The sequence below is a fragment of the Propithecus coquereli genome, unplaced genomic scaffold (assembly GCF_000956105.1).
Source record: "Propithecus coquereli isolate 6110/MARCELLA unplaced genomic scaffold, Pcoq_1.0 Scaffold42, whole genome shotgun sequence".
NCBI lineage: Eukaryota > Metazoa > Chordata > Mammalia > Primates > Indriidae > Propithecus > Propithecus coquereli.
In genome coordinates, this window is record NW_012149952.1 from 1,935,231 (window position 1) to 1,946,744 (window position 11,514).

The window sequence follows — 11,514 nt, forward strand, 5'->3', positions numbered from 1 at the left end:
ACCCTCACCCCTTCCCTCACACCCTCACCCCTCCCTCAGACCCTCACTCCTCTCCTCAGACCCTCACCCGTCCCTCAGACTCTCACTCCTCTCCTCAGACCCTCAGACCCTCAACCGTCCCTCAGACCCTCAGACCCTCACCTCCTCCCTCACACCCTCACCCCTCCCTCAGACCCTCACCTCCCCTGTCAGACCCTGTCCCCCCCTAATTCCTCTGTCCGCACTTAAACAATCTGCTTCTCTCTCAGACCCGTCTTCCTTCTGCAGATTCTTCTCCCCGAGGCCCTCAGCCTCACCCATCCTCAGCTCCCTCAGCCCCTCTCTCCCGCCCTGCCAAGCCCCTTTGGGCCAATCCCATCTGCTGGCCTCTCCGGTCCTGCAGGCTGCAAGCCATTGCACCACCTGGAGAGGGTGACAGCGAGTGGGAGGAACTCGGGTGTCCTTCCAGCCCTACCTCCTAGGGTCACCCCCCCAAGCCCGGCCCCCTCAGCCTCAGCTTCCCTTTCCGTACGCTGGAGGACAGGGGCTTGCTGCCGCCCCCACAACAGCAGCAGGCAGGGGTTGGCAGCGTCCCCATTTTCCAGAAAAACAAACTGAGCCTCAAGACAGGAGATGGCTTGTCTGAGGCCCCACAGGGAGCAAGGGGTGGAGGTGAGATTTGAACCCAGGTCTGTGCCCCAGATGTTCCCCCGTGTCAGGGCGCTAAGGGGAGAGAGAGACGGAGAGGAGAGAAGAGGGAAGGGGTGAGGCCTCTGCCCACAGCCGCTCCTCACATCCTGGGTTAACGATCCACCCAGGTGGGGCTCGAGTCCGGCCAAAGTCCCTTCCCGGGAACCGGGGCCCCACACCCACTTTCAGGGTGCCAGAGAGACGCTGCTGGGGACACAGAGACAGAGGGCGGGCGGGGCAGGACACCGCGAGAGGGCGGCCAGGCAGGGAGGGACGGAGCTCCAAAGGCAGAGGGAGACCCGGAGAATGAGGCAGGCTCCGCGTGCCCCCGGGCAGGTCCGGTGCAGCCCCCATTCCTCTGCCCGCCTGTGTTCCCAAAGCCGCCTCCTCCTCCGCCTGCCCTGACTCAGTGACCCGGACTCAACCCCAGCGGCGGCCCCGCCCCCAGGGAAATCCGGGAAAGCCCCGCGCCGCCGGGGCCCCGCCCAGGGGCGGGGCCAGGGAGGGGAGGAGCCTGGGGACAGGCCCGCCTCCGTCCGCCCCACCCAGCCACCCAGCCGCAGCCGGTCTGAGTCATGCCCCCAACCCGCTCGGCCTGTTCCCCACCCACCGACCCCTCCCCGCAGTGGGAGGGGAAAGTGGGGAGAAGGGGGAGTAACGCTGCTCCCCCCTTCCTCGAGCCCCGGCCTTGGTCGCTCCGACTCCGGCCTCCTGGAGTGTCTGTGTCTCCTGCCATCTGTCTCTCTTTTCCTTTGTCTCGCAAGATCTCTGTGCCCGTCTCCATGTCTCTTTCTGTCCACCTAGGATTCCCCGAGCACCCGCCCCTGTGCCCCGCGGGCCCTGGCTGCGTGCAGGGACCTCGCGGGGAGACGCACAGTCGGGCGAGGACTCCTCACTCCCCGGCCCCTACCCGCAGCCACGTTCAGGCCCGCAGCTGGTGAGGCACGTGGAGGAGGCAGAGACGGGGCAGGGGAGGCAGAGGACTAGGTCCCGGGTGCCTGCCGAGTGCCAGTCCCTGCCCTGGGTGCGTCTATTTACTCCTGTAAAGGAGGAAATGGCTCAGAGAGGGGAAGTGCCCGGCCAAGGTCACCCAGCGAGGAAGTGGGAGTCGAGATTCGAACCCTCGTCCTGGCGACTCCAAGGCCTCACGAGAGGCAGCGTGGCAGACAGCAACCGAGAGACAGAGAGATGGCGAGAGACACAACGAGACAATAGAGAGATAAACAGAGACAGAACAGAGAGAGGCGCACAGAGACAAACGGGGGAGAAACACGCGTTCAGACAGGAGAGTCAGAGACAGTTGCAGAGTCTCAGAGACACAGAGATACAGAGACGTATGACAAAATAAAACAGAGCGGCCTGCAGCGGCGGGGGTGGGGACCCCCAACCCCGCCCCCTCCCCCGTCGCTGGCCCTCCCCCAAGCCGAGGCCGAGCCCGGGGCGCCGGGGGCCGGGAGGGGGCGGGCGCGGGGCGCGGCACGGGCGGGGCGCACTGCGGGCTGCACGGCCGGGCTGCCGGAGCGGCGGCGGGTCCAGGAAACCCCTGGGGCGGAGGGTGGCCCCGGGGAGGCCGGGGGCGGGGAGGCGGGCCGCCGGCGCCGCCCCGGCCGACAAAAGTCCCTTCAGTTCAGCCGGCAACAGGGGAAGTCCCGGCGCGCGGCGAAACCACCCTCCCGTGCAGCCGAGCCGAGCAGCGCTCCGGCCGCACACTCGGCCGCCGTCCCCGGCGGCCCCATGCCCCGATGCCCCGCGGGGGCCATGGACGAGGGGCCCGTGGACCTGCGCACCCGGCCCAAGGCCGCCGGACCCCCCGGTGCCGCGCTGCCGCTCCGCAAGCGCCCGCTGCGCGCGCCCTCCCCGGAGCCCGCCGCTCCCCGCAGCGCTGTGGGCCCCGTCGTCCCCCCGGACCCTCTGCGCGGCGGCTGCGAGGCGCTGGTGGTCCCCGGGCCCCCCCACGGCCTGGCCCGGCCAGAAGCGCTTTACTACCCGGGTGAGTGGCCCCCACAGGTCATGGCGGGGTGGGGGCCACACAGAGCATAGGGTCACGGGAGCCAGGAGACAGCTCGGGACAAAAAATAGGTGGGGGTTCCAGGAGCTGGGGACAGGAATAGAACCCGAGGTCCCAGGGAGCAGTTCCTTGAGACATAGATATGAGGGTCCCAGGAAACTGGAGGTCATGGGACCCTGGGGGGCAGGGTCTGGCTTCTTAACAGCTTGCAATTCCGTGTCCCTAGGATGCCAGGCTCTGACCCCTGATTCCCTGACACCCCCATGTCTGTACCACCGGGCACTGTCCCCTGGTTCCACATTATCTGTGACACTGGTGTCCGGATAGGTGGAATCCAAAGGAGTGAGGGGAACAGAAATTGAGGTTTTAAGGAGACAGATAGTGGGGACCCCGGGATGGCACGATCTCAGAAACGAAGATATCTGGAGGCATGAGGAATTAGGAGAACAGAGTTGGGGTTCTGAGCACCCCAATATCTGGGATCACAAGGATCCAAGGAAACAAACCAGAGCTCCAGGGATCTGCATACCAGGGGTCCTGAGGAGTCAGGGGCACAGAGACCTGGGGTTCTAGGTACCCTGTTACATGGGGTCACAAGGTCAGGTGGCCCTGAGGGGCTTGGGGACTGAGGATCCTAGCGATGGGGTAGGACTCGGTAACTCCAGGACTCAGGGATTTGGAGCCTGGATGAGTACCCCAGGGCTCTCCACACCGACGGCCTCAGGGCTGCAAGGCCTGGTACTGCAGATCCAGGGACCTGGGAACGCAGAAGTTCAGGAACCAGGAGTTAAGGATCAGCGGATGATGGAGACAGACACACACTATTCTCCCCGTCCCATCTTCATCCCTGATCTCAAGGAAGGGGCATCCCCTACCACAGCCGTGGCCACCTCCCTGTCCCCAGTGGATCCCCAGAGCTGCAGAGAGCCCTTCTCTAGGGCCCCAGATCTTTACCTAGTTTCTGTGCCTTCCACCCATCTGTGCAGCAGTTGGAGAGCCTCAAGCTGTGCATCAGGAGGCCCGCCACGGTCTCCCAGCTTTTCCCATACCCTGGGTGAGAGCCCAGGCCTCGGTTTTCCCCATCTGTGTGATGGGTGCATATGGATTTGCCTGCTGCCACGGCCCCTTCCAACAGTTTGATCTGAACAGGTTTCTGGCATCTCCCCCTCTGACCCTCCCCTCTCCCCAAATCCACTGTCCATTCACTCACACCCCACACCCAGTTCATCCATCCCTTACCTCCCTCAGCCACAAATTCACTCCTCAAACAGACCCTGGAGCCCCCCTGCTAGGCAATGAAGAGGGTTCTGTCTGCCCTTAAAAGACACATTGTTTGGTAGGAGATAGGGTCAGACACATAAAAAGATAAGTGACAATGAGGGTGACCAGGGCTGGGGGAAGAGGAAGCTTTGGGAGGAAACTGGCCGCTGCCAGAGGAAGGCCCAGAGGTGCGGAATGGGTTGCAGGTCTGTGGGCTTGGCCTCACCTGTGCCCTTTCTCTGTCCCCTGTTGTCCAGGAGCTTTACTGCCCCTATACCCCACTCCAACCATGGGCTCCCCCTTTCCTCTGCTGAACTTGCCTACACCCCTGTATCCCATGATGTACTCCATGGAACACCCCCTGTCAGCAGACATCGCCATGGCCACCCGTGCAGATGAGGATGGAGACACGTGAGTGACAGTCCCCTATTACTGGGTGGTGGGGGGTGAGGAGGTCAGCCCTCCACAACACTGGGGCACTCAGCTCAGGGGGACCCAAGTTAGAATCCTGTCTTCACTGCTGGCTATGTAACCTTGAGCAAGGCCTTTCCCCTCTCTGAGCCTCAGTTTCCTCCTCTGAAAAATGGGCACCCTGAGAGCACTTACCTCCTAGACTGGTTTTGGAGCAGCAGCCTTCAACTTTTTTATCACAATTCAAAAATAAGAAATATATTTCATTGATTGATTTATTATATGAATTATACCTGTAAAGCTCCTAGCACTGGGCCTCGTATAAGTGCTCAATAAGTGTTCATTAATATTGTTATTACTTTTTATCTCAAACCCGGCACACACATATACACACACACACATAATCTTGAAATAAAAATTACACAAAATGAGGCCAGGTGCAGTGGCTCATGCCTGTAACTCTTAACACTCTGGGAGGCTGAGGTGGGAGGATCGCTTGACCTCAGGAGTTTGAGACCAGCCTGAGCAAGAGTGAGACCCTGTCTCTACTAAAAATAGGAAAAGTAGCCGGGTGTCTCATGGTGGACGCCAATAGTCCCAGCTACTGGGGAGGCTGAGGCAGGAGGATCCTTGAGCCCAGGAGTTCGAGGTCACAGTGAGCTATTATGACGCCACTGCACTCTACCTGGGGTAACAAAGTGAGACTCTGTCTCAAAAAAAAAAGGAAACCAAACCTCCTTCCTTACAACCTCTTTCATAAAAAAAAAAAAAAAATTTACACAAAATGAAACGACACTCACCCTAACTGTATGGGATCTACTTTGATATTTTCTATTCTAGTCTACTTCATTGTTTCATGGTCTAGCACACAATTAATTCGACCATCCCCTAAATTGATTTTAAAACCCCCATGGGCACTCTGGGAGGCCGAGGAGAGAAGATCGCTTGAGCTCAGGAGTTTGACACTAGCGTGAGCAAGAGCGAGAGCCCATCTTTAAAACAAACAAACAAACAAAACAAAACATAACAAAAACACCACAGTTTATCACCTGCAGTTTGAAGAACATGTTCTCGAGGCTTCTGAGGAGTTCTGCACGGCAGGGTGTAGCCCTGTGCCTAATAGCACATAGTAAGCACTCGGTACACTTGATCATCATCATCATTATTATTCTATCCCCCTGGGTTTGAATCTCAGCTGGCCACTTTCTCTGCCCTCTGTGCCTCAGTTTCCCTCGCTGTAAAAACAGGAACCATGAGTGTGTGAGGGTCTCTATGGGGGAGAAATGAGATGATTTAGGTAAAGCGCTTCTGTGGGAATTGGTTTGGAGACTGGAAACCACAGGTAGACATGAACAGGCCCATTTCTGCAGAGAAGTGGGGGGGGGGGCCTCCACCAGTGGCCACAGAGTGACTTCAGGTCCCTGAGCCTTAGTTCCCTGTTTGGAAACCGGGCCTCTTGATAGCACCTATCGCAATTAGGATTCAGTGCGATGATGTGCACACACGCGTAGTGCACAGAACAGGGCCGGGCAAACAGTAAGTGCTCAATACGTGGGAATGGGTGGTGTCCGAAGAGAGCTCTCGGGTGGTTTTGGCCATCCCTGGCAGCCCAAGCTGGAGAAAGTGCCTGAGATATTTAAAGGGCTAATAAAACCTAGTTCCCTCCCCCTAGGGGTGCGTCTGGGGTCATCTGTGAAACAGGTTGAATGAGCATCTGCCCCCAGGGGTGAGCCGTCTGCGGCCTGGGAAAGCAGGATGCACGCAAGAGGCCACCAGGCCCACCAGCCTCCAAGCCCAGGCCCTCACCCCAGCCGCCCTCCTCCGCTCCCCCAACGCAAACACTTCTGCCTCAGCTGCCCGTTGGGGGAAATCCCTTCCCGCAGAACTTGACCGCAGCCCAGCTGCTCTGCCTCCCCCACGTCAGCACCCGTCACTCACTCCAGCCTCCCCCCTCCTGGCGCTCCCTCCAACCTTAACCCCTTCCGCTGGGGCCGACAGCTTTACCGGAACGGGCAGCCGGCCCAGCCCCAGTCTGCGCCACCGGCCCCACTTCACACCGACGGGGAGGGTAGTGGGGTGGGAGAGGAGAGCGGGGGACGCTAAGCCTGGGTCCCCAAAGAAATAAAGGTTGGGAGGCTAGACTTCTAGCTCCTCGCAAGGGAGCAAGAGTCTCAGGACCCCCAAGAGGTTAGGGACTGGGGAGCTAAAAATCTAGGTGTCCAAGAGAGGGGGGGACATGTTCTGAGTCTCAGAGGGCAGAGGTTGGGGGGCTCTATTCCATGAACCCCGAGGGGGTAATGAACAGGATAAGGGGCAGTTTGGGGACCTGGTGCTCAGAGAGGTCTTAGGGGCAGGACCAGCTGCATAATCTGCAGGGCCCCGCGTTCAAAAATTAATTTCAAAGACTGCAGAAGACAGAGAAGACTAAATTGAGCACGGGCCCGTCTAGGCGTTGGGCCCTGAGCAACTGCGCAGTCACAAACACGCCGCTGGAACTGGTCGTGCCTCAGGTCCTGAAAGTCTGTGCCCCCAAAGGGACCAGGATTGGGGCACTGCATTTCGGAGTCTCCAAGGGGGCAAGGAAGGGGGAGGCAACTTGGGAAACTAGAGCTCAGAGGAACTGGGGAAGTAATTATTCCTACTGAAGAGTTCGGGTACTGTGTTTCTGGCTCCCAAGAGATCTTGGGGTGGATGCCCGATATAGGGGACAGGGAGCCAGCCGGAGTCTGAGCCCTGAGGGGTGGAGTTCCAGAGGGGACCCCCCAGGCTGGAGGACTCGGGATACTGCCCTTCCAGGGGGTCCAAGTCTGCTTGGGAGGGGCTGCCCCCTCCCCCGCCCCAGTTGAGGTTGGAAATTGGGGTGCCGAGGGTAGATCCCCAGCGGGACAGGCTTCCCTCCTCCCCCGGGAGCAGGAAGCGCAGCCCCGCCCAGCAGACCTGTTACTGGAAGTCCGAGGGCTGGGCCGCCCCTCCCGTCCCCACTTCCTCCAGCCCCGCCCCACCCCCTGCGGCCCGCGCGTTTATGGGAACTCAGGCCTGGACGGTTTCTCTGAAATCGCTCGCTCCCTCTGCCCTCGCTTAACCCCGCCCGCCCCGAGAGGGACCCAGGCCGGGCGTCCTGGGAGATGGCAGGGAAAGCGGGGAGCCCTTCCCAGGGACGCTGGCCCACGTCCGGCTCCCCTGCCCCCAACAGTTTCTTTTTAAATTTGGCTTTCACAGATTAGGATTCAGAATGAGGAATTGGCGGGCGTAATCTCATCCTGGCATGTGGGCCTATTGAGGGCGCTGTACTTTACAGAGGAGGAGACTGAGGCTCCGAAAAGCCTCCTGGCTTTGCCCTAGCTCACAGCAAGGGAGGGTTGTCCAGTCTGCAGCCCTGACCCCAGGATTTCTGCACTTCCATCAGTCACCTGGGAAGTTAGCTACAACTGTGGATTCTGGACGCACAGCCACAATTGGGAGAGCCACTGTTTGGCTGCCTTAGCAAGGCCTGGTTAGTAAGAGGCAGGTCGTGGGTGAGAAAGTAGTGGCTCTAGTACATGGACTTTTTGAAAAGGTCAAGCTGCCTGCGTACACGCAGTCAACCTCGTGCCCTCAGCTCTGTCCCCCAGCCCATGCAAACGCTCGCTTGTGCACACACACACACACGCACATGCACATGCACACGCTCTAAATAAATGGCCATTCCAGGTTGGGGTCCCTGCGAAGGGAGCAGGAAGTTCGCTGGGGAGTGTCTCTGGATCGACACCTGTGGGGCAAAGCAGGTCTGGGCAGAGGGAGAAGCTGAGCTGCTGCATGGTCTTCGCAGGGCCTCAGCCGTCCCATAGGGCATGTTCGGGCTCGGGTGGCCTTTAGGGTTGGGACTGGGAGGCCAGGCCTTCTAAGCTGGCATTCACGAGTCACTGGATGCCACTGGGTGGCAGACTGCTTCCCATGCCCAGGGGGTGTGACCACAGGCAAGCAGCTCTCTTCAGCTGAGGGTAATTCCCAGGTTGTCTAAAAGCTGACACCCTTCCCAGAAGCTGGGGGAATGAGTCCTTCAGTCTGGAAGGGGGTTCTGGGCTGCACAGCGCAGCGTCCAGAACAATGACCCCATCCCACTTTGTCCCCACCTCCCTTAAAAGGGACTAAAGTCAAACCTTTTGCTCTGCATAGATAGTCGGCCCTTGAGTCTCTTGGGTTGGAGGCGGAACCTGATACACAGTGACACCTGGCAGAGACTTTGATGGCAGCTAGCTTGTCCCCACTCATTTCACAGATGAGAAAACTGTGGCCCGGGGAGGGGTGGAACCTGGCTGCCGGCTTCAAGGATGGCCGGGTGATCACTGAGAGGGATTCATTAATTCAGCCTAAGTTTGTGGAGCATCTGCTCGGCATCAGGCACCGTCCTGGGCACGGGGCAGTGAACCAAGCAAGCCCCACACCTGCCCTGCCGACTCTGTATGGGGGAGATTCAGACAGGAAACAAGTAAACTGTACACTGCGTCAGGTGACGATGTGAAGGAAAATAAAGCAGGGGAGGGAGAGCGAGCAGCTGCCAAAGCACCTTAGCAGTGGCCTGGATGAGGGGGACGAGCTCTGCATCATCTGGGGAAGACTGTCCCAGGCAGAGGGGACAGCCAGTACAAAGGCCCTGGGAGGCGAGCATGCGTGGTATGTTTGAGGAACGCAGCAAGGAGGCCAGTGTGGGAGGAGATGAGGCCAAAGCGGGTTGAAGAGGGAAAGACAAGATCACATAGATCCTTGTGTGCGACAGTGAGGGCTTTGGCAGGGAGGACGGGGCATGGTGTGACTTCTGACTTAGGTTCTAAAAGGGTCCCGCTGGCTGTTGTGTGGGGCACAGACAGGGCAGAAGTAGAAGCAGGGAGGCTTCGAGGAGGGGAATGTACCAGTCCAAGAGGGAGCCAAGGGTGGCTGAACCACGGTGGAGGGACTGGGGGTGGGGAGAAGTGGGTGGATTCTGGAGACACTTCCAAAGTGTCCAACACATATTGGAGTTAGCACTGCCAACAGGGTGGGGTGAGAGGTGACCAGCCCTTCATGCCTGTGATTCGTCCACCCCCCCAGGCCTCTCCACATTGCGGTGGTGCAGGGTAACCTGCCAGCTGTGCACCAGCTAGTCAACCTCTTCCAGCACGGGGGCCGCGAGCTGGACATCTACAATAACCTCCGCCAGGTGAGGCTGGCGGCCTGGACTCCTGGGTCTGAGGGAGGAGGTGCCCCGGGTTTGCCTTCCTGGGATGGATGGCAGCCGGGAGTCAGGACTCCGATCTGAGGGAGGCAGGACTGGGATGCAGGGCAGGAAACGGGTCCCTCACAGTCACTGTTCCCCAGACACCGCTCCACCTCGCTGTGATCACCACATTGCCGTCCGTGGTCCGGCTCCTGGTGATGGCTGGTGCCAGTCCCATGGCGCTGGACCGCCATGGCCAGACGGCGGCCCACCTGGCCTGCGAGCACCGCAGCCCGACCTGCCTGCGAGCCCTGCTGGACAGCGCGGCCCCGGGCACGGTGGACCTGGAGGCCCGCAATTACGACGGTGAGTACCTACCACCGGGCGGGGTGGGGCTGTCCAGCTGGACCTGGAGTCCATCTGGGGCTGCAAAGCCCCAGGCCCAGGTGTGACCGAGCCTCCCCCTCCCTCAGGGCTCACCGCCCTGCACTTAGCGGTGAACACTGAGTGCCAAGAAACAGTGCTGCTCTTGCTGGAGCGCGGCGCGGACATCGACGCGGTGGTGAGCGAGCCGGGGAGCCGGGAGGGGGCGGGGCCTTGACTGGGGGGGCGGGGCCAGTGGCGGGTCGTGCACGAGGTACCCAGCCCGAGGGAGGCTGGACTAGCCGATGGGATGCGGCCCGGTGTGATCCCGGCAAGACTCAAAGACCTTTCCTTCCCGCCGCAGGACATTAAGAGCGGCCGCTCCCCGCTTATCCACGCGGTGGAGAACAACAGCCTTAGCATGGTGCAGCTGCTGCTGCAGGTGGGTACCCCCTCCTTGGCCTCTCGCCCACCCCCTCTGACCCCAACCTGGCTACCGCCCGGCCACTGGCGCTGACCCACCTCCCAGTTCTGGCTCCGGCTCCGGCTCCGCTGCCAGCTCTGGCCTTTCCTGCTAGGCCTCGGTCTCTCCCTGCGACTTCACTCCCCTGCCTGGCTGCGAACTTGTGCCCCGCAGTCTCCTGTTCCTCCCCTGCCCCTCAGCGGCCTAGGCCTGCCCTGCGATGGCCTTGCTGACCCCGCCTGCCGGCTTTGGCCCTGTCCCCGCGCTGTGCTTCCGCCCGGCTCCATCTGAGCCTGCCCAGGCCCTGGACCCTGCCCTTCTCGGACTCCGCCCCGCTTCGATCCGGGCGGCGTGTCCCTCTCTGGTGGATTCAGCGCGGACAGCCCAGTAAGCCCGCAGCGGCCCCTGGTTGTAGCTCCCACCCTTCTATGGCCCCACCCCAGCCCCGGGCCCCCAGCCTCTGACACCGCCGCCCTTCCCTGGACCCCGACCTGGGCCGGGGCGCCGCTGACCCGCCCTCCCGCCCGCAGCACGGCGCCAACGTGAACGCGCAGATGTACTCGGGCAGCTCCGCGCTGCACTCGGCGTCCGGCCGCGGGCTCCTCCCGCTCGTGCGCACGCTGGTCCGCAGCGGCGCCGACAGCGGCCTCAAGAACTGCCACAACGACACGCCGCTCATGGTGGCGCGCAGCCGCCGGGTGAGTGCGCGCCTGGGCGCGGGGGGGAGGCAGGTCCGGGGAGGGCCGTGAGCATGCTTGTGACACACGTGTATCTGCGGGCCTGTGCGTGACAAGGGCGCAGGGGTGTGAGTGTGGCTGCGCCAGTGCGTGGAGGGGCGTGGTGAGCCTGAGCAGTGCCTGGTCCGCCTTCGGTACTGAGAAAGACCGAGACCCTCCCCTGGAGGCCAAGGCCACCGACAGATGATCCCACGAGCAAGGAGGGATGGAGAGAGGAGGGCTGTGAGGCAGGAGTGGCCTTGTGGTGACCCCCCACCATCTTCCTACAGGTCATCGACATTCTGAGGGGGAAGGCCACCCGGCCTGCGTCCACATCCCAGCCAGACCCCTCCCCCGACCGGAGTGGCACCACCTCCCCAGAGAGCAACAGCCGCCTCAGCTCCAATGGTGAGAAACCAGCTCCCAACCTCCAGCCCCAGCCCCTCCTCCC

At 61.2% G+C, this 11,514-nt stretch overlaps 1 protein-coding gene across 1 annotated transcript in view; it reads left to right on the forward strand.

The window, feature by feature from the left end:
- The first annotated feature begins 2,322 nt into the window (after positions 1-2,322).
- The window catches only part of BCL3 (B-cell CLL/lymphoma 3), a 10,507-nt gene continuing 1,315 nt past the window's right edge, over positions 2,323-11,514 (forward strand). The window contains exons 1-8 of the mRNA XM_012653481.1: positions 2,323-2,659; positions 4,195-4,348; positions 9,416-9,524; positions 9,683-9,887; positions 9,995-10,083; positions 10,249-10,326; positions 10,878-11,045; positions 11,354-11,471. Of these exons, the coding sequence (XP_012508935.1) occupies positions 2,404-2,659; positions 4,195-4,348; positions 9,416-9,524; positions 9,683-9,887; positions 9,995-10,083; positions 10,249-10,326; positions 10,878-11,045; positions 11,354-11,471 (1,177 nt within the window). The 5' untranslated portion in view covers positions 2,323-2,403. The remainder of the gene's footprint in view (positions 2,660-4,194; positions 4,349-9,415; positions 9,525-9,682; positions 9,888-9,994; positions 10,084-10,248; positions 10,327-10,877; positions 11,046-11,353; positions 11,472-11,514) is intronic.